We start from the raw sequence: 26443 nt of genomic DNA, 5'->3' as shown, positions 1-26443 counted from the left end.
ATATCGAATACCCCTGGATGTTGAGTTCCCAGTCTTGGCCATCCTTGAGCCACGTTTCCGTAATCCCAACCAAATCATATTCGTTTACCTCTATTTGCGCAGCCAATTCATCCACCTTATTACAAATGCTCCTCGCATTAAGACACAAAGGGCGAAAAATTGGGTGAGTAGCGCCACCTGTTAGTGCGTAAAGAGGCAGTCAGTGGCTGTAGCACCACTGGCTGCGCCTCCCGCGATATTCAGCAGGGGCGCTAATGGTGGCATTAGCCTTTTGCGCTTGCGCTGCCACCGATGACGTCATCGGTGTGCGCAGCGCCCCATTCACGCCCCGATCGCGATATTTGGTAGCGAACGCCGCTGTAGCGCCGTTCGCTACCCGCGCCCGGTTCACGGGGCCTTGCTGCGCCGGCAGAGGCGCAAGTTAAGGTGGAGGTGCGGGGCGGCCGCTTTTTCGGCGGCCGCCTGCCAGCACCTCCGTCCCCGGCCTCCTGGTCCTCCCCCCACGGCATTGCCGGCTGTTTCCCAAGAGCCCGGCACTTCTCCTTGGTGCCGGGCTCTTTTGCCGGCATTCGCGATCGGGGCTCGCGCTGTTGCAGGCCCCTCCCCCTTAATAGTGGGAGGAAGGCCTGCAGTACCGCAGCGTGCCGTGCCGCAGCGTGTGGCGCTGCGGCACGTAGCGCTGCGAAATTCACTTTCAGCGCCCTAAGAGGGACGCGGAGCACCTCGAGCCGTGCCCCGTCTCCCTCTAGGGGCACTTCAACTGAATTTGCAGCGATCGCTAATGCGGCAATCGTGGCGCAAATTCCAGCGCCCAGGCGAACTTTGCGCCGCTTGGGCGCCTCAGGCCAATTTCTAGGCCAAAGCCTTCAGGCTTGTTTTTTTAATGCTCTTAGACCTATTAGAATTATTATTTACTGTGGCCACGTTTGATTTAAACCATTGATTTCTCTGACTGCCACTTTTGTTTTTCTCCTTCCTATCTTTTGCTTTTATCCCTGTTTCCCTTTCCTCTGTCTCCCTGCTAAGGTTCCCAACCCCCTGCCATTTTAGTTTAAACCCCCCCGAACAGTGCTAGCAAACCTCCCCGCAAGTGGCATGCAATGCGATTCCTCTCCCTACCCACAAGCTAACATTGATGAAACTCTCACTCTAGAGAACCAAATGCCAGCTAAGTCAATGGGTTGGATTTTCACTGGGCCGTGGAGTCGGGATTGGAGGCGTGTGGGGGTTTAAAATCCCGAAATCGGGGGTCCCGACCCCATCCCGCCACCAAGCCAGTTTCAAAGGAGGCGGGTGACGTAAGAAAACTACTAGGCACTTGGTCTAAGCGATAAACATGGAGATCTAGTTGTGTCCTTCACTAGTTCCTGTTAAAGAACGTCCTGAACAAGCTGGGCCCATGCCCGAGTATTTATACTCTCCCTGGACAGCGCCACCAGCAGGCTGCCCAGTATTATTTCATAAGTAATTTCCACATGAATGACAAGATTCATGTCAGCGGGTACCCGCCCCGCACTGGGACCCGCCTCCCCGAGGCGGGAAGGGGATTAGGGCCAATTAACTGCCTGTTAACAGGTAGTTAACAGGCAGTTTTTAGCCTAATCCCTATTTTCATTTTTGAAATGTGGGATTCCCGACGGCTCCACACCACGGCAAGTTAGCGAGGCGGGCCGTCGGGATGAAGGGCTTGGAGGGTTCGAGATGTCCGGTGTTCAGGTGAGTGATGGGTGCATGAGTGCAGAGGTAAGTGTGTTTGATCTGTGTAAAGTGTTTAAAGAAGTTCTACAAACCTTTACTTACTTTTACAGCCTTCCTTCCTTCAGGTCTCGGGAGTCCCTCATCTCACCGGCACAGAAAGCAGAATGGCCGCCAGCTGTCAAAATCAGCAGCCTCTGCTTTCTGTTCCGGGGAGATCTCTAAATCATCTGGAGAGGAAGGAATTAACCTGGAGTACAGATTGTCAGTGTTTGACAGCTTCAAACAGCTGTGAAACGCTGATATTTCATCTGTCAAAAGGTCTTGACAGATGAAATTTCAATCTGTGACGTCACCTGTTGCCGGGTGGCCCTTAATTGGCCTGCTGAGCCCGCTGGGCGGGCTCAACAAAGTCAATCAAGTCTAAAACACGTGGGTCGGCTAGAACTCTATGGAGGCGGGACTACAACCCCAAAAGTTGTAGTCCCGCCTCCTACCCGCCTCCTCAATGAAAATCCAGCCCAATGACTTAAATTCAATTTTCCTATTCAGGAGCTCAACACTCCAGCATTGTTTAAGAACATAAGAAATAGGAGCAGGAGTAGGCCATACGGCCCCTCGGGCCTGCTCCGCCATTCAATAGGATCATGGCTGATCTGAACCTAGACTCACGTCCACTTCCCTGCCCTCTCCCCGTAACCCCTAATTCCCTTATCTGCTAGGAAAATGTCTATCTCCATTTTAAATGTATTTAATATTGCAGCTTCCACAGCTCTCTGGGGTAGCAAATTCCATAGATTTACTACCCTCTGAGTGAAGAAGTTTCTCCTCATCTCAGTTTTGAAAGGGCAGCCCCTTATTCTAAGATTATGCCCCCTAGTTCTAATCTCACCCATCAGTGGAAACATCCTCACCGCATCCACCCGATCAAGCCCCCTCACAATCTTATATGTTTCGATAAGATCGCCTCTCATTCTTCTGAACTCCAATGAGTAGAGTCCCAACCTACTCAACCTTTCCTCATAAGTCAACCCCCTCATCTCCGGAATCAACCGAGTGAACCTTCTCTGAACCGCCTCGAGAGCAAGTATATCTTTTCTTAAATATGGAAACCAAAACTGCACGCAGTATTCCAGGTGTGGCCTCACCAATACCCTGTATAACTGCAGCAAGACTTCCCTGTTTTTATACTCCATCCCCCTTGCAATAAAAGCCAAGATTCCATTGGCCTTCCTGATCACCTGCTGCACCTGCATACTAACTTTTTGTGTTTCATGCACCAGGCCTGTCCCTGCTCTATTGTTTAATTGATGCTATCGGCTATTTTTTTAAATAAGCAAATGGTTAAAATAGCAACTTTGCATGATTAGCCTTACTAATAGGAATAAACTACCAGTAGTTGTTAAATGTCCATTATGATGACGCACTGTCTGTAATAAACAATAATAGACAGCGCCTGTGGTGACCAAAGGCTATAAATCAGTAATCACTACAGAACATAAGAATTAAATGTGAAACAAAAACAGAAAATGCTGGAGATACTCAGCAGGTCAGGCAGCATCTGTGCAAAGAGAGAAACAGAGTTAACGTTTCAGGTCGATGACCTTTCGTCAAAACTGGAAAAAAGCAGGAAATGGAACAGATTTTTAAGCAAGTGGGAAAGGGGGGAGGGGATGAAGGAACAAAAGGGAAGGTCTGTGATAGGATGGAAGACGGAAGAGGTTAAGAGACATTAAGAGATATTCAAGGCAAAAGGAGATGGTAATGAGACAGGTTAAGAAACAAAGGATGGCTCTAGATGAAGTGTAAATTGCGCTGGCAGAATGAAAGACAGCTGCCCTGTGGGAGAGAAGAACAGAAGACACAAACAAAAAGTGTGGATAAAAAATATATATACGATAGGGGCCAGATTATGATCTGAAATTGTTGAACTCTAATAAGAAATAAATGCTTCAGTTTTGATACAAAGATTGTCTTAGATTAAAAGCAAGCACCTCCTCAAAGAGTTCCAAACTGTACGTGTTGTCATCATCAGCAAAGTAAACCACGCCCTCGGATGAGTCATTGGGGCTCAACTTGTCTCTCAGCCAGCGCAGCCCCAAGTTTCTTTGCAAGGTCCCCCTCGGAGTGTGAGAGGAGGATTTAGTCAGGCCCAGCTTCACGCTCTTCGGGCTCTGCACGTTCAAGTGGGTGAAGTTCAGGCCGCTCTTCTCCAGCAGCAGCGCGACTAAGCCAGTCCTCCGAGGGGCGTCTTCAACCACAATCCAATGTAGGTTCTGTATGTGGAGGAAAGTATTAGCCAGTCTGGTCAGCTCTGCTTTCTGAACGGGTCTGGTGTAGGTTGGTGTTATGACATAGATGGTTGGTAAAGACTGGGACCACTGGGGTGGTCTAGTGTATATGTATTCCAGTCTGATGAACTGCTGGCTAAGTATTGCCTCCTGATGAACACAGACACCTTGTTCCTCTTTGCTATGCGAGCTGTTGACAAATGTTCTTTTAGTTCCATTGTCAGGCTCCTCTGAAAAGGAAACAGTAAGAGATATTCAAGTTAATTTGCTAAGGTCTTGTGTTTTTTCAATAAACAGCACCATTAAATGGAATATCTTTCATTCGGCACGAGCTTAGTGAGAGTAAGAAAGCTGATCTGCCTCGGTTTCTTTTAAAGCCCTTTCTGATTGTATGACAGTGAGCATTAGTTCAGACCTTTTGTTTATTTTACATATTCAGTGTCAAAAAAAAACTAATGCTGGGTCCAACATGGCAGCATTTTTCCTACTCGCCATGAGCAATGTGCTGTGGCCAAACCTGCAGGCGTAGAACTCTCCCTCAAGTAAGCCTGTTACAATTCCCGGAGGCAGGAACCAGGTTATGGGAATGTATGAAATAACAACAGAAAATGCTGGAAAAACTCAGCAGGCCCGGCAACATCCGTGGAGAGAGAAACAGAGTTAACGTTTCAGGTCAAAACCCTTCGTCAGGACTGAAAAAACACAGGAAATGAAACAGATTAAAAGGTCAGTTTGGGGGCTGGGAAATGGGGATGAGAGAACAAAAGAGAAGTGAAGAGACATTAAGAGGTATTCAAAACCAGACGAGGTGGTGATAGGACTAGTAAAGAGACAAAAGACGGCTCTAGATTAGGTGTGAAATGTGCTGGCAGAATGGGAGACAGCTGCCATGCGGGAGAGAAAAAAAGGGGGAAGGGCCAAAACAAAGGTGTGGATAAAAATATCGGACGGGCCGCGGTTCGGGTCGGGTCGGGTGGGGGAGGGGGGGAGAGAAAAGAATATGGGACGGGCCGCGGTTCGGGTCGGGTCGGGTCGGGGGGGGGTGGAGAAAAGAATATCGGACGGGCCGCGGTTCGGGTCGGGGGTCGGGTTGGGGGTGGGGGAGAAAAGAATATCAGACGGGCCGCTGCAGCTATCGGACGGGCCGCTGTATTGTTGGGTTCGCTCTCCCGGTACCTCCTTCACACTGCCCGGCTTGGCCTGCAATCTCCTACCCAGGAAGGAACTCTGTGACCCTCTGCCCTGCTCAGCGTAAGTCATACGCCACTCTGGTCATGTCGTGCGCACGACTTACGCTGAACGAAAAAACTTTCGGTTTTTAGAGGTTTTTGGTTTTCGGAAGTTCGGATAAAGGATAGTCTACCTGTATAAAAAATGTAATGGGGGCCGAGGTTATGATCTGAAATTGTTGAACTCGATATTGAGTCCGGAAGGCTGTAAAGTGCCTAATCGGAAGTTGAGGTGGGAATATATGGCTGGAAAACCAAAGCGCAACTACTCGTCTCAGCCCCTATAGCTGCAGCGTGAGGCACCCTCAGATTCCTATCACGGCGTAATCTTTGTGAGGGATCAGCAGAGGGAGCCAGAGATACCAGATTGAAAGTGAATGAAGCGTTGAATCAGACCGGTTCTATTTTAGAACGAACTTTTACCGGGTGGTTTGAACAAGTGTTGCCTTTTGCAGAACCATATTTTAATAAATTAACGGGGACGAACTCGCAGCTCCTGTGTTAATCCAGGATACAACCTAACATTAAACCGTGGGAGGACGTCAAAGGTGCGCAGGTTCAAACTCGTAAAAGGTAACAGAATAAAGTATAAAAAAGGAACTAAAATGAAAAATACAATAAAAAAATTGAAAAAGGGCAAAGAAAAGAAAGGGGAATAATAAAAGTAAAAACAAACATTAAAAAAAAAATCGAAAAAGCACTGTATCGGTTATGCCCAACCGGATGTGGATATTACCAAACCAGATATAGATAATGTAGAGCCAAATCAAACAGATATTACCAAGCCGAATATAGGTACTGCCAAACCAGAGCAAGGCAGAACCAAATCAGATATAGACAGTGGCAAATTAGATACAGATAGAGCCAAACCAGATAAAAAAGTGTCAAAGCAGATATAGAGAGTGCCAAACCAATTATAAGTAGTGCCATGCCAGATAAACACAGTACCTGACCAGATATAGATAGTGCCAAACTAGATATAGATAGTGCCAAACTAGATATAGATAGTGCCAAACTAGATATAGATAGTGCCAAACTAGATATAGATAGTGCCAAACTAGGTATAGATAGTGCCAAACTAGATATAGATAGTGCCAAACTAGATATAGATAGTGCCAAACTAGATATAGATAGTGCCAAACTAGATATAGATAGTGCCAAATCAGATATAGATAGTGCCAAATCAGATATCGATAGTGCCAAACTAGATATAGGTAGTGCCAAACTAGATATAGATAGTGCCAAACTAGATATAGATAGTGCCAAACTAGATATAGATAGTGCCAAACTAGATATAGATAGTGCCAAATCAGATATCGATAGTGCCAAATCAGATATCGATAGTGCCAAACTAGATATAGATAGTGCCAAACTAGATATAGATAGTGCCAAACTAGATATAGATAGTGCCAAACTAGATATAGATAGTGCCAAACTAGATATAGATAGTGCCAAACTAGATATAGATAGTGCCAAACTAGATATAGATAGTGCCAAATCAGATATAGATAGTGCCAAATCAGATATCGATAGTGCCAAACTAGATATAGATAGTGCCAAACTAGATATAGATAGTGCCAAACTAGATATAGATAGTGCCAAACTAGATATAGATAGTGCCAAACTAGATATAGATAGTGCCAAACTAGATATAGATAGTGCCAAACTAGATATAGATAGTGCCAAATTAGATATAGATAGTGCCAAACTAGATATAGATAGTGCCAAACTAGATATAGATAGTGCCGAACTAGATATAGATAGTGCCAAACTAGATATAGATAGTGCCAAACTAGATATAGATAGTGCCAAATCAGATATCGATAGTGCCAAACTAGATATAGATAGTGCCAAATTAGATATAGTGCCAAATCAGATATAGATAGTGCCAAACTAGATATAGATAGTGCCAAATTAGATATAGATAGTGCCAAACTAGATATAGATAGTGCCAAACTAGATATAGTGCCAAATTAGATATAGATAGTGCCAAACTAGATATAGATAGTGCCAAACTAGATATAGATAGTGCCAAACTAGATATAGATAGTGCCAAACTAGATATAGTGCCAAATTAGATATAGATAGTGCCAAACTAGATATAGATAGTGCCAAACTAGATATAGATAGTGCCAAACTAGATATAGATAGTGCCAAACTAGATATAGATAGTGCCAAATTAGATATAGATAGTGCCAAACTAGATATAGATAGTGCCAAATCAGATATAGATAGTGCCAAACTAGATATCGATAGTGCCAAACTAGATATAGATAGTGCCAAATTAGATATAGATAGTGCCAAATTAGATATAGATAGTGCCAAATTAGATATAGATAGTGCCAAACTAGATATAGGTTGCTCCAAACCAGTTATAGATAATAGGGTAGATGTTCCTCTTCAGAATGATGGAACGTTAGCACTTATTTCAAATGTAGGCACAAAATTCACATGATTTTCGTTCTATTATGTTAATGGGAGTAAAATTGTTTATATATTTATGTGTTCCATAGAAGAGGGGATAAGTGCCAGAGGACTGGCGAACAGCTACTGTTGTTCCTATATACAACAAGGGAGATAGAACAAAACCTGGGAACTACAGACCAGTCAGCTGAACATCAGTGATAGAAATGATACTGGAATCTATACTAAAAGAAATGACAGAAGAGCATCTAGAAACAGAAAATGTAATAAAAAGTAGTCAGCATGGATTCCGAAAGGCTTGACTAAACCTGACTAAGCCTGATCGAATTCTTTGAAAAGGTAAAGGAAAGAGTAGACAATGGTAATGTAGTAGATGTCGTATACTTGGATTTTCAAAAGGCCTTTGATAAAGTACCACACAGTAGGCTCATGATAAATGTTAGGGCATGTGGAGTCAGGGGACAGATAGCTGAAGGCATTAGAAAACATGCGGACTGAGCAGTTAAGTGGCAAATGAACTTTAACATAGATAAATGTGGGGTGCTGCACTTCGGTAGGAAAAACAGAAACATCACCTACATCTTAGAGAATAAGAAACTGAATGGGGTAGAAGAGCAAAGGGATCTAGGGGTACAGGTGAACAAATCATTAAAAGCAGCATCACAGGTCAGCAAAGCAATTAAAAATGCTGACAAAGCACCGGGATTTAATTCTAGCGGTATAGAATTCAAAAGTAGTGAAGTTATGTGTAGGACCCTATTCAGGTCGCACTTAGAGTATTGTGCAGAGTTCTGGTCTTCATACTATAAAAAAAAAGGACGTAGAAGCACTAGGGAAAGTGCAAAAAAGATTTACAAGGATGATACCAGAACTGAGAGATTACAGCTATCGGGAAAGGTTGAACAGGTCGGGGCTTTTTTCTTTAGAAAAGAGAAGACTTAGAGGTGACCTGGTAGAGCTCTTTAAAATTATGAATGGGTTGGACAGGATAGATGTGGAGAAAATATTTCCACTTTTGGGAGAATCCAAAACTAAGGGCCATAAATATAAGATAGTTACTAATAAATCCAATAGGGAAATAAGGAGAAATTTCTTTAATCAGAGCGTGGTTACAATGTGGAACTCGTTACCACAGGAAGTGGTTGCGGCAAATAGCTTAGATGCTTTCAAAAGGAAATTGGACGAGTACATGAGAGAAAAGGCGATAGAAAGTTATGCTGAAAGGCTGAGGTGAGGTAGCTGGAATGGGAGGAGAATCACGTGGAGTGTAAACAGCAGCACAGACCAGTTGGGCGGAATGGTTCCTGTGCTGTATGTTCTATGTATGTTCTATGTATGTTCTATGTAATCTGTGTAAAATTGTCTGCAGCTTGTGCCTAAATTTATGATAAGTACTTATGCCCTGATCAAGGTCTTACGTCCGGACGTTAAAGAGGAACATCTACACCTGTGTCTCCAGCTATAGGTGACTGGTCTCAAACTGTGTTTGCAAAGATATTTTGCAACCATGAACGTGTCTGCCCATTTGTTTAGGGATGATGCAGTAATACCAGGACAAGTATTCCTCCCCAGGGGTGGGAAGGTAATCAAGACTGCACTGTTAAAAGGAATTTTGGACCAAAAATAGCATTATCATGTAGACACTGGCTCCACTGGCATTGAGAAGGAATTGATTTAAGATATTAAATTATCCTTTGTCTCCGCATTCGACATTGAGTAGAATTATTATCTCCAGAGTTAAGCTGTGCTTATCCCCAAAACACACTTCTCCCCTTGTTTTTGATTCGAGTGCTCATTTTGAACTGAACAAGTTCAGAAATGTTTCCTTCAAGATGTAAGATATTCTACCAGCAAAATTCAACACTGTTGGCTCAGTGAGGCAATATTAGTATTAGTACGAAGAGTAACTGGGACCGTAATTTTAATTTGGAGGCAGGTAGGGAGCTGGGGGTGGGGGGGGGGGGGTGGGGGGAAAGCGGTCAAGCCCTGCTGAATTTAACGCATGACTGGATCGGGGGCCATAAGGGGGAGGTCAGAAGGGGATCAGGGGCGGAGGTTGGAAGGGGATCGGGGGCTAGAGGAGGGAGGTCGGAAGGCCAGAGGGGGATCGGAGGCCGGGGGGGAGGGGGGGGCGGAAATCACAGATGGGACCCGGGGGGGTTGTTGGAGGACTCAGGAGGGGGGCAGATCAGAGATCAGAGGCTTTGGGGAAGCAGATCGGAAGGGTCGGGGTGGGGGGGTGGGTGTCAGATCGCGGGGGGTTGGAGAGGCAGGGACGCTGGATCCAGCAGGTAAGTGGAAAGGCAGGAGGTAAGTGGAAAGGCACGTACCTCCTGGATCCACCGTCCTCGCCATCCTTTAGCTGGCGGGTTCCCCGGGGCCCAGGAAACCCGGCAAACCAGAGTTAAATTTAAAATGGTGGATCATCAGGAGGCATGGAGCCTCATTATAATATTTAAAGTGCCAACCCTCCTCCCAGGAGCAGGATGATTGTAGGCCCGTCTCCCGGGAGCAGGTTGACCGTAGGCCCGTCTCCCGGGAGCAGGTTGACCGTAGGCCCGTCTCCCGGGAGCAGGTTGACCGTAGGCCCGTCTCCCGGGAGCAGGTTGACCGTAGGCCCGTCTCCCGGGAGCAGGTTGACCGTAGGCCCGTCTCCCAGGAGCAGGTTGACCGTAGGCCCGTCTCCCGGGAGCAGGTTGACCGTAGGCCCGTCTCCCGGGAGCAGGTTGACCGTAGGCCCGTCTCCCAGGAGCAGGTTGACCGTAGGCCCGTCTCCCGGGAGCAGGTTGACCGTAGGCCCGTCTCCCGGGAGCAGGTTGACCGTAGGCCCATCTCCCGGGAGCAGGTTGACCGTAGGCCCGTCCCCCGGGAGCAGGTTGACCGTAGGCCCGTCTCCCGGGAGCAGGTTGACCGTAGGCCCGTCCCCCGGGAGCAGGTTGACCGTAGGCCCGTCTCCCGGGAGCAGGTTGACCGTAGGCCCGTCTCCCGGGAGCAGGTTGACCGTAGGCCCGTCTCCCGGGAGCAGGTTGACCGTAGGCCCGTCTCCCGGGAGCAGGTTGACCGTAGGCCCGTCTCCTGGGAGCAGGTTGACTCTAAGCCCGCCTCCCCCTGCCTCCCCTGTCCCGTCTTCGTTCCAACCGGAAGTGGGTGGATTGAAGGGGGGATTGGGTCAGGGATTCAGATTTTTAACTCTTTAACCTCCCACCCGACCCCGACCCACCCGTTTGTTGGGGTTAAAATTCCCCCCGTGTTTTTAATACAGGTACATTTCTTTTATTGAATAGATAAAAGTCAAGGAGTCATTACATTTTTACCTGATACCAATGCAAACAAGTAATATAGGGTGATACAATCAGCCAAAGAACTGATGTATATGTAGGATTATATATTTTGCATGGTTTGCATTCCTTGTGCAGACTCGCTGAATCTCCCTGAAATGTGAGGACCCGGTGTATTATACACAAGTCTTCAACAAAGACGGCAGGTTGTGACTCCCCTAATTTTGTGTATTTTCAGACCTCCACAAAAAAAAAGCTACATTCCGTGCAAAGTACAGCACTGAAAGGATGGTATCCTGAACCAGGACAGAGCAGGACGGCGGATCTCTGGACACTGCAGTGGTGCTGTTGAATCCGTAAGTCTTAAGGTATGGTGTTCTTCAATAACTAGACGGAGGCTGTAGATTAACAATCAACAGGTGTTTACTGGATGAGGGTAGTCTAAAGACTAACAGTACAGATGCCTGCTCAAGGCTTATATACAGGTGTGGTCACTGCCGGTACTACAGTATACAGGAGCTGTAAAAGTAGTTCTCTCTTAAAGGTACATACACTACAATTCCTCCCCTTTTAGATTAACAGTACCCATAACATTCAAATAACAGTTAACACTTTAACATGCACATTTAACTGAAATAGTCCATTTATAGATTCAGTCTTTGGGGCGGCTTCCTGATCCTTTCTGGATAGCGCCTTTCCTGAGTGTCTTGTTCTTGGTGCGGAGGCGATTCTGGCCCCCTTTCGTCGGTTAGCTCATCAGTTTCCGCTGCTACTGTTTCTGGGGTAGATGCTACCGGTATGTCGGGTTCATCCCCAGGTACGCGAGTCATGGGGTTGACTCGTTCCTGTGACGCTAGGATCTGGTCGACGTGGCGTCTCACAATGTTCTCCCCAACATCCACTGTGTACATTAGTGGCCCCTGCCGTGTGCATATCGTTCCGGGTTGCCATTTCTCTGTTCGGTAGTCGCGGGCCAAGACTGGTTGTCCTACATTGAAGCTCCTTGTCGGCTTCTCATTGATGTGCTGGAATTGCTTATCCTCAACATTTCTTCGCACATTTGATCTGAGCAAATCCAGACGAGATCTCAACCTTCGGTTAAAGAACATCATGGCCGGGGTCTGGTTGGTGACTGCATGTGTCGCATTTCTGTAGGCTAACAGGAAATTGTCTACCTTATGCTGTAGTGGAATGTCATCATCGCACATGGCCCTTATTGCCTTTTTAAAGGTTTGTACGAACCTCTCAGCCAATCCATTTGTGGCTGGATGATACGGGGCGGATGTGTAATGCCTTACCCCATTCCTTCTCATAAATGTCCAAAACTCTTCGGACACAAACTGTGGTCTGTTATCAGAGCAAATCTGCTCTGGCAAGCCGTTCCTGGCAAATATGGTCCGTAGGACTGCAATCGTTTTCTCTGTAGTGGTGGAGGACATTTTGATCACCTCAGGCCATTTCGAGTACACATCCACTGCTATTAAGAACATTGAGTCCATGAATGGACCAGCAAAATCAATATGTACCTGTTGCCATGGAGAGGAGGGCCACTCCCATGGGCGTAGAGGGGCATGTGGTGGTGCATTTTGGACCTTCTGGCATCCTGAGCAGCTCTTTGTCAGGTCCTCGATTTGCTGATCGATCCCCGGCCACCACACATAAGCCCTAGCAAGGCTTTTCATTTTCACCCCTCCCAGATGGCCTTCGTGAAGCTCATTGAGCACTCTCTCCCTTAACTTGGGTGGATTTACCACTCGGGATCCACACATCACTGTCCCCTGGCATACTGACAGCTGTTCTCTTCTGGATGAGAATGCTGGCAACAGTGAGTCGCCATGTGTTGGCCATCCCTTCGCCGTCAAATCATATACCTGAGACAGTGTCGGATCATTTCGGGTCTCCTTCTCTATATCCGTGTTAGTTACTGGCAAGCGTTCAATTATCGACGAATAAAATATTTCGATAGTGTCCACTGCTGGTGCTTCCTCCACAGTAGGCAGTGGCAGGCGTGATAGCCCATCAGTGTTTCCATGCTGTTTCGTGCCCTTATACTCTATTTCATATTGGTTCGCCCCTAGAAAAAGGGACCATCTTTGTAGCCGTTGTGCAGTCATCACCGGAATGCCCTTCTTTGGATTAAAGATGGAGACAAGTGGTTGGTGGTCAGTCAGCAAGGTGAACTTCTGCCCGTGCAGATAGTGGTTGAATTATTCTACTCCCCATACTAGGCTGACGGCCTCCCTGTCAATCTGGGCGTAGTTGCACTCGGCTGAGGTTAGTGACCGAGACGCAAAGGCTACTGGCCTCTCCAACCCATCTGGGAATTTGTGCGACAGTACCGCTCCAATACCATAGGGTGATGCATCACACGCCAACCGAATTGGTAGTGCTGGGTTGAAATGGGCCAACACCTCTTTTGATGTGATCAATTCTTTGCACTTCTGGAAAGCTCGTTTACATTCGTCATTCCACTTCCATGGTACCCCCTGTTGCAGTAGGGTGTTCAGCGGGTGTAATACTGTAGACAAATCTGGTAAGAAATTATGGTAGTAGTTCACCAGCCCGAGGAACGACCTCAGTTGTGACACATTTTCCGGTGCTGGAGCCTTGACTACTGCCTCAATCTTTTCAGGGGACTTATGTAACCCCTCTTCATCAATAACGTGGCCACAATACGAGATCTGTTTCTGGAAAAACTCGCACTTGTGGCGATTAGCTCGTAGCCCATATTCCTTTAATCTAGTGAGCACCTTCTCCAGGTTGGCGAGGTGATCACTGTCATTTTCGCCTGTGACCAGGATGTCGTCCAAATAACACTGGGTCCCTGAAATCCCTTGCAGGTCTTGATCCATTGCCCTTTGCCAAATAGCCGGAGCCGATGTTACCCCGAACACCAGCCGGTTGTATTGGTAGAGACCTTTATGAGTGTTGATCGTGAGGTATTGTTTCGAGGCTGCTTCTACCTCCATTTGCAGGTACGCCTGGGCCAGATCAATCTTAGTGAAGCGTTTACCTCCAGATAGCGAGGCGAAAATATCTTCAATCCGTGGAAGCGGATCTTGTACCGTGTGAAGGACTGGGTTCACTGTCACCTTAAAATCCCCACAGATGCGGACCTTCTTTGGTTCCCCAGGCGTATTACTCAACGACCTCTTCATTACAGGAATGATGGGTGTAGCCCACTCGCTCCAGTCCACTTTGGACAGTACTCCTGAACGTTCCAAACCTTCCAGCTCTGCTTCAACGGCTGGTCGGATCGCATAAGGCACCGGTCTGGCCTTAAAACACTTTGGGCTTGCATTTTCCTCTATTTTAATCGTCGCTGTTATGCCTTTTAGTGTTCCGAGTCCCTCCTGGAACACTTCTTGTGCGTCAGTTAGCATTTTTGACAGTCGTCCAGGTGTGACGTCGTCATCCTTTTTGGCCTCAACCTTCAGTGCCTGTATGGAATGCCAATCTAATTGTATCTTCCGGATCCATTCACGTCTTAGTAGTGGTGGTCCTCCATCTGGCAATACATATAGGTCCATTTTTGGTATTTCCTGGCCTTTGTATATCACGTTCACCCTTATTTTTCCTTTGGGGTAGACTTTTTGCCCCGTGTACGTCTTCAAGACAATCTCTGTAGCTTTCAAGGGTATATGTGAGAATAGCCGCTTGTAGTCCCTTCGGTTTATGACTGTTAGGGCTGATCCTGTGTCCAATTCCATTTTCACTTGGACTCCGTCTATCTTGAGCGTGACCCAGATAGTCTGGTGATCCTCCATTTAGATTACATTATGTAGTTTCAGACAACCCAGCTCCTAGCTTCCGGAGTCTGTATCACTTTTCTGTTCGTCTGAACTACTGTCCATCACCTTATGTACCTTTTTGTACTTCTCCTGTGGAGATTTCTTGCTGCTGGTTTTTTTCCCTGACCTGCAGACTCTTGCTATGTGTCCTGCTTTTCCACACTGTCTGCACACTTTGTCTTTGAACCAACAATCCTTCTGGTCGTGTGTTGTTCTGCCGCAGCGATAACACTTCCCTGCTCCATATGACATTTCATTGGTGCCATATTCTTGCGGTCTCCGTTGTATCTCTGCAGCGCCCCGTGCGGCTGCTTCATGTGATACTGCCATGCTGAAAGCCTTGTCCAGCGTAAGATCCTTTTCTGATAGAAGCCGTTTCTGGGTTCCTTCACTTTGAAGCCCACACACAAACTTGTCCCTTAACGTATCTGCTAGTTCCATTCCAAACTAGCAGTGTTTCGATAGCTTGCGCAGTTCTGTTAAATACTCAGCATTACTTTCGTCTTTCTGCTGGTTCCTTTTGTGGAACTTAAATCTTTCTGCTATCAGCAGCGGTGTGGAGTTTAAGTGGTCCTGTAGGATTTCCACTATGCGTTTGAAATCCTTATCCACTGGCTTCTCTGGGGTTATTAGGTTTCGCAGTAAGCCATACGTTTTTGCACCCACGGAATTCAACAAAACCAGTGCTTTCCTGGCATCTGGCACTTCATTTGCCTTGCAGTACACCTCAATGCGTTCCACATATGTCGCCCAATCTTCGACTTCATTGTCGAACGCAGTGACACTGCCACTCTTCGGCATCCCTGGGTGTGGTTAGACTTTCTAAAATGGCGTCTCCCACGCTCTCCCTTCTTCTCCGCTGGCTCAAAATGGCGTCTCCCGCGCTTTCCTTTCTTCCCGCGCTCGCCCTTCTTCTCTGCTGCGGCTTCAAAAATGGCGTCTCCCGTGCTCTCCCTTCTTCTCCGCGGCTCAAATGATGCACTCTCCCTTCTTCTCCGTGGCTCAAATGGCGTCTCCCATGCTCCCTTTCTTTCCCCGCGGATGCTGCTCCGCCCTTGAGCCCTGGCTGCGCTCTGCGCGTTCTCCTGTGCGCCTCTCTCGTTGCCGCCACTCGGTCCTGAATCCCGGCTGTGCTTTACCCGCTCTCTCTTTTTGTTTTCCGTCGACGCCGCTCGGTCTTCAACCCCCAGCTGCGCCCTGTGCGCTCTACCCTCTCCCTTACCCCGTCGACGCTGCTCGGCCTTTTCTGTGCCGTCGGTCGGCTCCAGCCGCCGCTGTCCAGGAAGGGTCTGCGCTGTACCTGTTGCCAGTCTGTTGCTGGATCGTCGTGGCTGGAGAACCAAGCCCAGCTCTCAACAGCCTCCCCTGCGATGTTCACTCTCTCTGCCGGATGACTGGGCGGTTGCTCGTGGTCGACGCCCGTGCTTCGGGCCTCGACTTTCTTCCACCTTCCTCCCGGAGCGAATCCTTGGAAGGAAATGCAGAGTTGCAGGTAGATTCGAATCGACCTCGTCGCCACTGTTGAATCCGTAAATCTTAAGGTATGGTGTTCTTCAATAACTAGACGGAGGCTGTAGATTAACAATCAACAGGTGTTTACTGGAGGAGGGTAGTCTAAAGACTAACAGCACAGATGCCTGCTCAAGGCTTATATACAGGTGTGGTCACTGCCGGTACTACAGTATACAGGAGCTGTAAAAGTAGTTCTCTCTTAAAGGTACATACACTACAGGTGCTGCCATTAAACTCATGGGGATTTACCACTGCTTTCCTGATAAGTGCTCCCGGTGGGGGAGGCGCTGTGCTGGAACTCTGCATTTGGGAAAGTGATGCTATCAGACTCGAGCTGATTTGCCTTGTTTATTTCAAGGAGCAAATTCAAAACGCTGTCTACCAAGTATTGGCCAGGAACACGAAGTCCATCCTTAATTCATAATTCAATGACGTCTATAAAGTCACACAGAGGCACAAAGAATGACATACTTCTCTGAATGGCGAGGTAGAAAACCCTGGAGTTCTGATGCCAGATGGTTAAGAGTATGGTCCAGGGTAAAACAATGAGGATTGCAGTGAGAAGGTTTCTTCGTCTTGGCATATTGTTGTGAACTCACAGTAGGAAAAGTGCCTCATTTCTTCATCCGTACCTTCAAATGTAACAGAAAGATAACGTTACTGCGATGAGCTAAATATGGAAGGAAGAAACATTGTTTGAATGTGTACGTTCAATTATATGAAAAATTATGAAAATCCTAACAGTCCATTTGCAAAAATGTAATTATTATAAACCTAGAAACTACGTGCTGCAATAGTAAGTACAAACGGTTAACGTGTTCATGTCAGATTTGTTTGTATATTTTAAAGAAAGACTTGCATTTATATAGCGCATTTCACGATCTCAGGATGTCCCAAAGCGCTTTACAGCCAATGAAGTACTTTTAAAGTGCAGTCACTGTTGTAATGTGGGAAACGCAACAGCCAGATTTGCGCACAGCAAGATCCCGCAAACAGTAATGAGATAAATGACCAGATAATCTATTTCAGTGACGCTGGCTGAGGCTGTTGACCAGGACACCGGGGAGAACTCCCCTGCTTTTCTTCGAATAATGCCATGGGATCTTTTACATCCACCTGAGAGGGCAGACGGGGGCCTCGGTTTAATGCCTCATTCAAAAGACGGCACCTCTGACAGTGCAGCACTCCCTCAGTACTGCATTGAAGTGTCTCACTGGAGTTTGTGCTCAAGTTTCTGGAGTGGGACTTGAACCCACAACTTTCTGACTCAGAGGCGAGAGTGCTACCCACTGAATGTTAGTTTGTTTATTTGAAATGTGTTAATGCCTCTGTTAAACTAGCAGACAAGAGAATTTGCTACGAACTCTTAATGCACATTATGAAACAATATCACGCAATATAATTTCCAGGTTATATAAGTTCCGAATATCATAGCACCAGATCTTTCATGTAGGAACAGTCCTTTCTGTGAGGAGATTTACCTGAGGTCTTTCATCATTAATATTCTTCAACCCTCGTCTGTCATGTGATGTAACTGCTCCTGCCTTTAGAAAATGGCTATAGTTAGTAATGGTGGATATTATAACACTAACTAATCGAGTACAAAAATAACATCAAATAAACCATAAAACAGCACGTCAGTTAGAGTGAGGTACAAACTGGGACCCAATCTGTGAATTCAGATGCTACACTCAGATTATTTAAACTTTTCTCGCATAGTTCATTTTGCAGCATACTATTGCAAAATATTACATATACGTAGTATTCCGCTGCTTCTCGGGCGATACTGGTTTATAATATTTAACTACATCACAACATCACGTCCAGTTAACAAAATCTAACAGATTCAACAGGTCGAAACGGGATGGCCAAACTTGGTAGCAGAAATTAGACACCGATTAGCGAAGTTAATTGGCAGGAGAGAATACAAGTATGAAGTGAAATGGCAACAGACAGTAATAGTTAGATCAGACACTGAAACAGCAACAAACCTTAGCGGCAGCGACAGAAAGTACAAATGGCAACTCACTGTGGTGTATATACACACACCCCCCGACACACACACACCCCCCGACACACACACACCCCCCGACACACACACACCCCGACACACACACACCCCGACACACACACACCCCGACACACACACCCCCCGACACACACACACCCCGACACACACACCCCCCCGACACACACACCCCCCCCGACACACACACACCCGCCGACACACACCCCCCGACACACACACACCCCGACACACACACACCCCCCGACACACACACACCCCGACACACACACACCCCGACACACACACACCCCGACACACACACACCCCGACACACACACACACCCCGACACACACACACCCGCCGACACACACCCCCCGACACACACACACCCCGACACACACACACCCCCCGACACACACACACCCCTCGACACACACACCCCCCCGACACACACACACCCCCCGACACACACACACCCCCGACACACACACACCCCGACACACACACACACCCCCCGACACACACACACCCCCCGACACACACACACCCGCGACACACACACACCCCCCGACACACACCCCCCCCCGACACACACACACCCCCCGACACACACACACCCCCCGACACACACACACCCCCGACACACACACACACCCCGACACACACACACACCCCGACACACACACACACCCCGACACACACACACACCCCCCGACACACACACACCCCGACACACACACACCCCGACACACACACACACCCCGACACACACACACACCCCCCGACACACACACACCCCGACACACACACACCCCGACACACACACACACCCCGACACACACACACCCCGACACACACACACACCCCGACACACACACACCCCGACACACACACCCCCCGACACACACACACCCCCCGACACACACACACCGACACACACACACCCCCCGACACACACACACCCCGACACACACACACACCCCGACACACACACACCCCGACACACACACACACCCCGACACACACACACCCCGACACACACACCCCCCGACACACACACACCCCCCGACACACACACACCCCGACACACACACACACCGACACACACACACCCCCCGACACACACACACACCCCGACACACACACCCCCCGACACACACACACCCCCCGACACACACACACCCCCCGACACACACACACCCCGACACGCACACACCCCGACACACACACACCCCCCGACACACACACACCCCCCGACACACACACACCCCCCGACACACACACCCCCCCCGACACACACACACCCCCCGACACACACACACACCCCGACACACACACACCCCGACACACACACACCCCCGACACACACACACCCCCCGACACACACACACCCCCCGACACACACACCCCCCGACACACACACACCCCCCGACACACACACACCCCGACACACACACACCCCGACACACACACCCCCGACACACACACACCCCCCGACACACACACACCCCCCGACACACACACACCCCCCGACACACACACACCCCCCGACACACACACACACCCCGACACACACACCCCCCCCGACACACACACACCCCCCGACACACACACACCCCCCGACACACACACACCCCCCGACACACACACACACCCCCGACACACACACCCCCCCGACACACACACACACCCCGACACACACACACCCCGACACACACACACCCCGACACACACACACCCCGACACACACACACCCCGACACACACACACCCCGACACACACCGACCACACACACACACCCCGACACACACACACCCGACACACACACCCCCCGACACACACACACCCCCGACACACACACACCCCCCGACACACACACACCCCCGACACACACACACCCCGACACACACACACCCCGACACACGACACACCCCCGACACACACACACCCCCCGACACACACACACCCCCGACACACACACACCCCCCGACACACACACACCCCCCGACACACACACACCCCGACACACACACACCCCGACACACACACACCCCCGACACACACACACCCCGACACACACACCCCCGACACACACACACCCCCGACACACACACACACCCCGACACACACACACCCCCCGACACACACCCCCCGACACACACACACACCCCCGACACACACACCCCCCGACACACACACACACCCCGACACACACACACCCCCCGACACACACACACACCCCGACACACACACACCCCGACACACACACACCCCCCGACACACACACACCCCGACACACACACACCCCCCGACACACACACACCCCGACACACACACACACCCCGACACACACACACCCCCCGACACACACACACACCCCGACACACACACACCCCGACACACACACACCCCCGACACACCCACACACCCCCGACACACACACACCCCCCCGACACACACACACCCCGACACACACACCCCCCGACACACACACACCCCCCGACACACACACACCCCGACACACACACACACACCCCGACACACACACACCCCCCGACACACACACCCCCCGACACACACACACACCCCGACACACACACACCCCCCGACACACACACACACCCCGACACACACACACCCCGACACACACACACCCCCCGACACACACACACCCCGACACACACACCCCCGACACACACACAACACCCCGACACACACACACCCCCCGACACACACACACCCCGACACACACACACCGCCCGACACACACACACCCCCCGACACACACACCCCCCGACACACACACACCCCGACACACACACACCCCGACACACACACACCCCCCGACACACACACACCCCCCGACACACACACACCCCCCGACACACACACACCCCGACACACACACACACCCCCCGACACACACACACACCCCGACACACACACACCCCCCGACACACACACACCCCCGACACACACACACCCCCCGACACACACACACCCCCGACACACACACACCCCCCGACACACACACACCACCCCGACACACACACACCCCCCGACACACACACACCCCCCGACACACACACACCCCGACACACACACACCCCCGACACACACACACCCCCCGACACACACACACACACCCCGACACACACACACCCCCGACACACACACACACCCCGACACACACACACCCCCGACACACACACACCCCCCGACACACACACACCCCCCGACACACACACACACTCGACACACACACACCCCGACACACACACACCCCCCGACACACACACACCCCCCGACACACACACACCCCCCGACACACACACACACCCCGACACACACACACCCCCCGACACACACACACCCCCCGACACACACACACCCCCCGACACACACACACACTCCGACACACACACACCCCGACACACACACACCCCCCGACACACACACACCCCCCGACACACACACACCCCCCGACACACACACACCCCCCGACACACACACACCCCCCGACACACACACACCCCCCGACACACACACACCCCCCGACACACACACACCCCCGACACACACACACCCCCGACACACACACACCCCCCGACACACACACACCCCCCGACACACACACACCCCGACACACACACACCCCCCGACACACACACACCCCCCGACACACACACACACTCCCGACACACACACACCCCGACACACACACACCCCCCGACACACACACACCCCGACACACACACACCCCCGACACACACACACCCCCCGACACACACACACACTCCGACACACACACACCCGACACACACACACCCCCGACACACACACACCCGACACACACACACCCCGACACACACACACCCCCCGACACACACACACCCCCGACACACACACACCCCCCGACACACACACACCCCCCGACACACACACGCCCCCGACACACACACACACCCCGACACACACACCCCCCGACACACACACACCCCCGACACACACACACCCCCCGACACACACACACCCCCCGACACACACACACACCCGACACACACACACCCCGACACACACACACCCCCCGACACACACACACCCCGACACACACACACTCCCGACACACACACACCCCCGACACACACACACCCCCCGACACACACACACCCCCCGACACACACACACCCCCCGACACACACACACCCCCCGACACACACACACCCCCCGACACACACACACCCCCCGACACACACACACCCCCCGACACACACACACCCCCCGACACACACACACCCCCGACACACACACACCCCCCGACACACACACACCCCCCGACACACACACGCCCCCGACACACACACACACCCCGACACACACCCCCCGACACACACACCCCCCGACACACACACACCCCCCGACACACACACACCCCCCGACACACACACACCCCCGACACACACACACCCCCCGACACACACACACCCCCCGACACACACACACACCCCCGACACACACACACCCCCCGACACACACACACCCCCCGACACACACACACCCCCCGACACACACACACCCCCCGACACACACACACCCCGACACACACACACCCCCCGACACACACACACCCCCGACACACACACGACCCCGACACACACACCCCCCGACACACACACACCCCCCGACACACACACACCCCCCGACACACACACACCCCGACACACACACCCCCCGACACACACACACCCCCCGACACACACACACACCCCGACACACACACACCCCCCGACACACACACACCCCCGACACACACACACCCCCCGACACACACACACACCCGACACACACACACCCCCCGACACACACACACACCCCGACACACACACACCCCCCGACACACACACACCCCCCGACACACACACACCCCGACACACACACACCCCCCGACACACACACACCCCCCGACACACACACACACCCCGACACACACACACCCCCCGACACACACACACCCCCCGACACACACACACCCCCCGACACACACACACCCCCCGACACACACACACCCCCCGACACACACACACCCCCCGACACACACACACCCCCGACACACACACACCCCCCGACACACACACACCCCCCGACACACACACACCCCGACACACACACACACCCCCCGACACACACACACCCCCCCGACACACACACACCCCCCGACACACACACACCCCCCGACACACACACACCCCCCGACACACACACACCCCCCGACACACACACACCCCCGACACACACACACCCCGACACACACACACCCCCGACACACACACACCCCCCGACACACACACACCCCCGACACACACACACCCCCCGACACACACACACCCCCGACACACACACACCCCCCGACACACACACACCCCCGACACACACACACCCCCCGACACACACACACCCCCGACACACACACACCCCCGACACACACACACACCCCGACACACACACACCCCCCGACACACACACACCCCCGACACACACACACCCCCGACACACACACACACCCCCGACACACACACACCCCCCGACACACACACACCCCCCGACACACACACACCCCCGACACACACACACCCCCGACACACACACACCCCCCGACACACACACACCCCCCGACACACACACACCCCCCGACACACACACACACCCCGACACACACACACCCCGACACACACACACACCCCCGACACACACACACCCCCCGACACACACACACCCCCCGACACACACACACCCCCCGACACACACACACACCCCGACACACACACACCCCCGACACACACACACCCCCGACACACACACACCCCGACACACACACACCCCCCGACACACACACACACCCCCGACACACACACACCCCCCGACACACACACACCCCCGACACACACACACCCCGACACACACACACCCCCGACACACACACACCCCGACACACACACACCCCCCGACACACACACACCCCCCGACACACACACACCCCCCGACACACACACACCCCCGACACACACACACCCCCGACACACACACACACCCCCCGACACACACACACCCCCGACACACACACACCCCCCGACACACACACACCCCCCGACACACACACACCCCCCGACACACACACACCCCCGACACACACACACCCCCGACACACACACACCCCGACACACACACACCCCCCGACACACACACACCCCCCGACACACACACACCCCCCGACACACACGACACACCCCCCGACACACACACACCCCCCGACACACACACACCCCCCGACACACACACACCCCCGACACACACACACCCCCGACACACACACACCCCCCGACAACACCCCGACACACACACACCCCGACACACACACACCCCCCGACACACACACACACCCCGACACACACACACCCCCCGACACACACACACCCCCCGACACACACACACCCCCCGACACACACACACCCCCGACACACACACACCCCCCGACACACACACACCCCCCGACACACACACACCCCCCGACACACACACACCCCCCGACACACACACACCCCCGACACACACACACCCCCCGACACACACACCCCCCGACACACACACACCCCCCGACACACACACACCCCCGACACACACACACCCCCCGACACACACACACCCCCCGACACACACACACCCCCCGACACACACACACCCCCCGACACACACACACCCCCCGACACACACACACCCCCCGACACACACACACCCCCGACACACACACACCCCCCGACACACACACACCCCCCGACACACACACACACCCCCGACACACACACACCCCCCGACACACACACACCCCCGACACACACGACACACCCCCCGACACACACACACCCCGACACACACACACCCCGACACACACACACCCCCCGACACACACACACCCCCCGACACACACACACCCCCGACACACACACACCCCCCGACACACACACACCCCGACACACACACACCCCGACACACACACACCCCCGACACACACACACCCCCGACACACACACACCCCCCGACACACACACACCCCCGACACACACACACCCCCGACACACACACACCCCCCGACACACACACACCCCCGACACACACACACCCCCCGACACACACACACCCCCGACACACACACACCCCCCGACACACACACACCCCCGACACACACACACCCCCGACACACACACACCCCCCGACACACACACACCCCGACACACACACACCCCCGACACACACACACCCCCCGACACACACACACACCCCCCGACACACACACACCCCCCGACACACACACACCCCCCGACACACACACACCCCCGACACACACACACCCCCGACACACACACACCCCCGACACCACACACCCCGACACACACACACCCCCGACACACACACACCCCCGACACACACACACCCCCGACACACACACCCCCCGACACACACACACCCCGACACACACACACCCCGACACACACACACCCCCCGACACACACACACCCCCGACACACACACACCCCCGACACACACACACCCCCCGACACACACACACCCCCCGACACACACACACACCCCCGACACACACACACCCCCGACACACACACACACCCCGACACACACACACCCCCCGACACACACACACCCCCCGACACACACACACACCCCGACACACACACACCCCCGACACACACACACCCCCCGACACACACACACCCCCCGACACACACACACACCCCGACACACACACACACCCCGACACACACACACCCCCCGACACACACACACACCCCCGACACACACACACCACCCGACACACACACCCCCCGACACACACACACCCCCGACACACACACACCCCCCGACACACACACACCCCGACACACACACACCCCCCGACACACACACACCCCCGACACAGCTACACACCCCCGACACACACACACCCCCGACACACACACACACCCCCGACACACACACACACCCCGACACACACCCCCCCCGACACACCACACACCCCGACACACACACCCCCCGACACACACACACCCCCGACACACACAACACCCCCCGACACACACACACTCCCCGTCACACACACACACCCTGACACACACACACCCCCGGAAACCACACACCACCCGTCAC

At 52.3% G+C, this 26443-nt stretch overlaps 1 protein-coding gene across 3 annotated transcripts in view; it reads right to left on the bottom strand.

Annotated features, from left to right (window-relative positions):
* Positions 1-26443, bottom strand: part of LOC147107323 (galactosylgalactosylxylosylprotein 3-beta-glucuronosyltransferase 1-like) — a 224931-nt gene that overhangs the window by 45951 nt on the left and 152537 nt on the right. For all 3 annotated transcript variants that reach the window (XM_086006229.1, XM_086006231.1, XM_086006230.1), the window contains exons 2-4: positions 17702-17764; positions 16692-16852; positions 3690-4216 (exon numbers count right to left, since the gene is read on the bottom strand). In XM_086006229.1, the coding sequence (XP_085862355.1) occupies positions 3690-4216; positions 16692-16803 (639 nt within the window). In that variant the 5' untranslated portion in view covers positions 16804-16852; positions 17702-17764. The remainder of the gene's footprint in view (positions 1-3689; positions 4217-16691; positions 16853-17701; positions 17765-26443) is intronic.

The sequence above is a fragment of the Somniosus microcephalus genome, chromosome 14 (genome assembly GCF_052327205.1).
Source record: "Somniosus microcephalus isolate GS21.2 chromosome 14, FLI_Smic_1.0, whole genome shotgun sequence".
Taxonomy (NCBI): domain Eukaryota; kingdom Metazoa; phylum Chordata; class Chondrichthyes; order Squaliformes; family Somniosidae; genus Somniosus; species Somniosus microcephalus.
The sequence above is the reverse complement of the archived record's forward strand: the minus strand, read 5'-3'. Positions and strand labels throughout refer to the sequence as shown.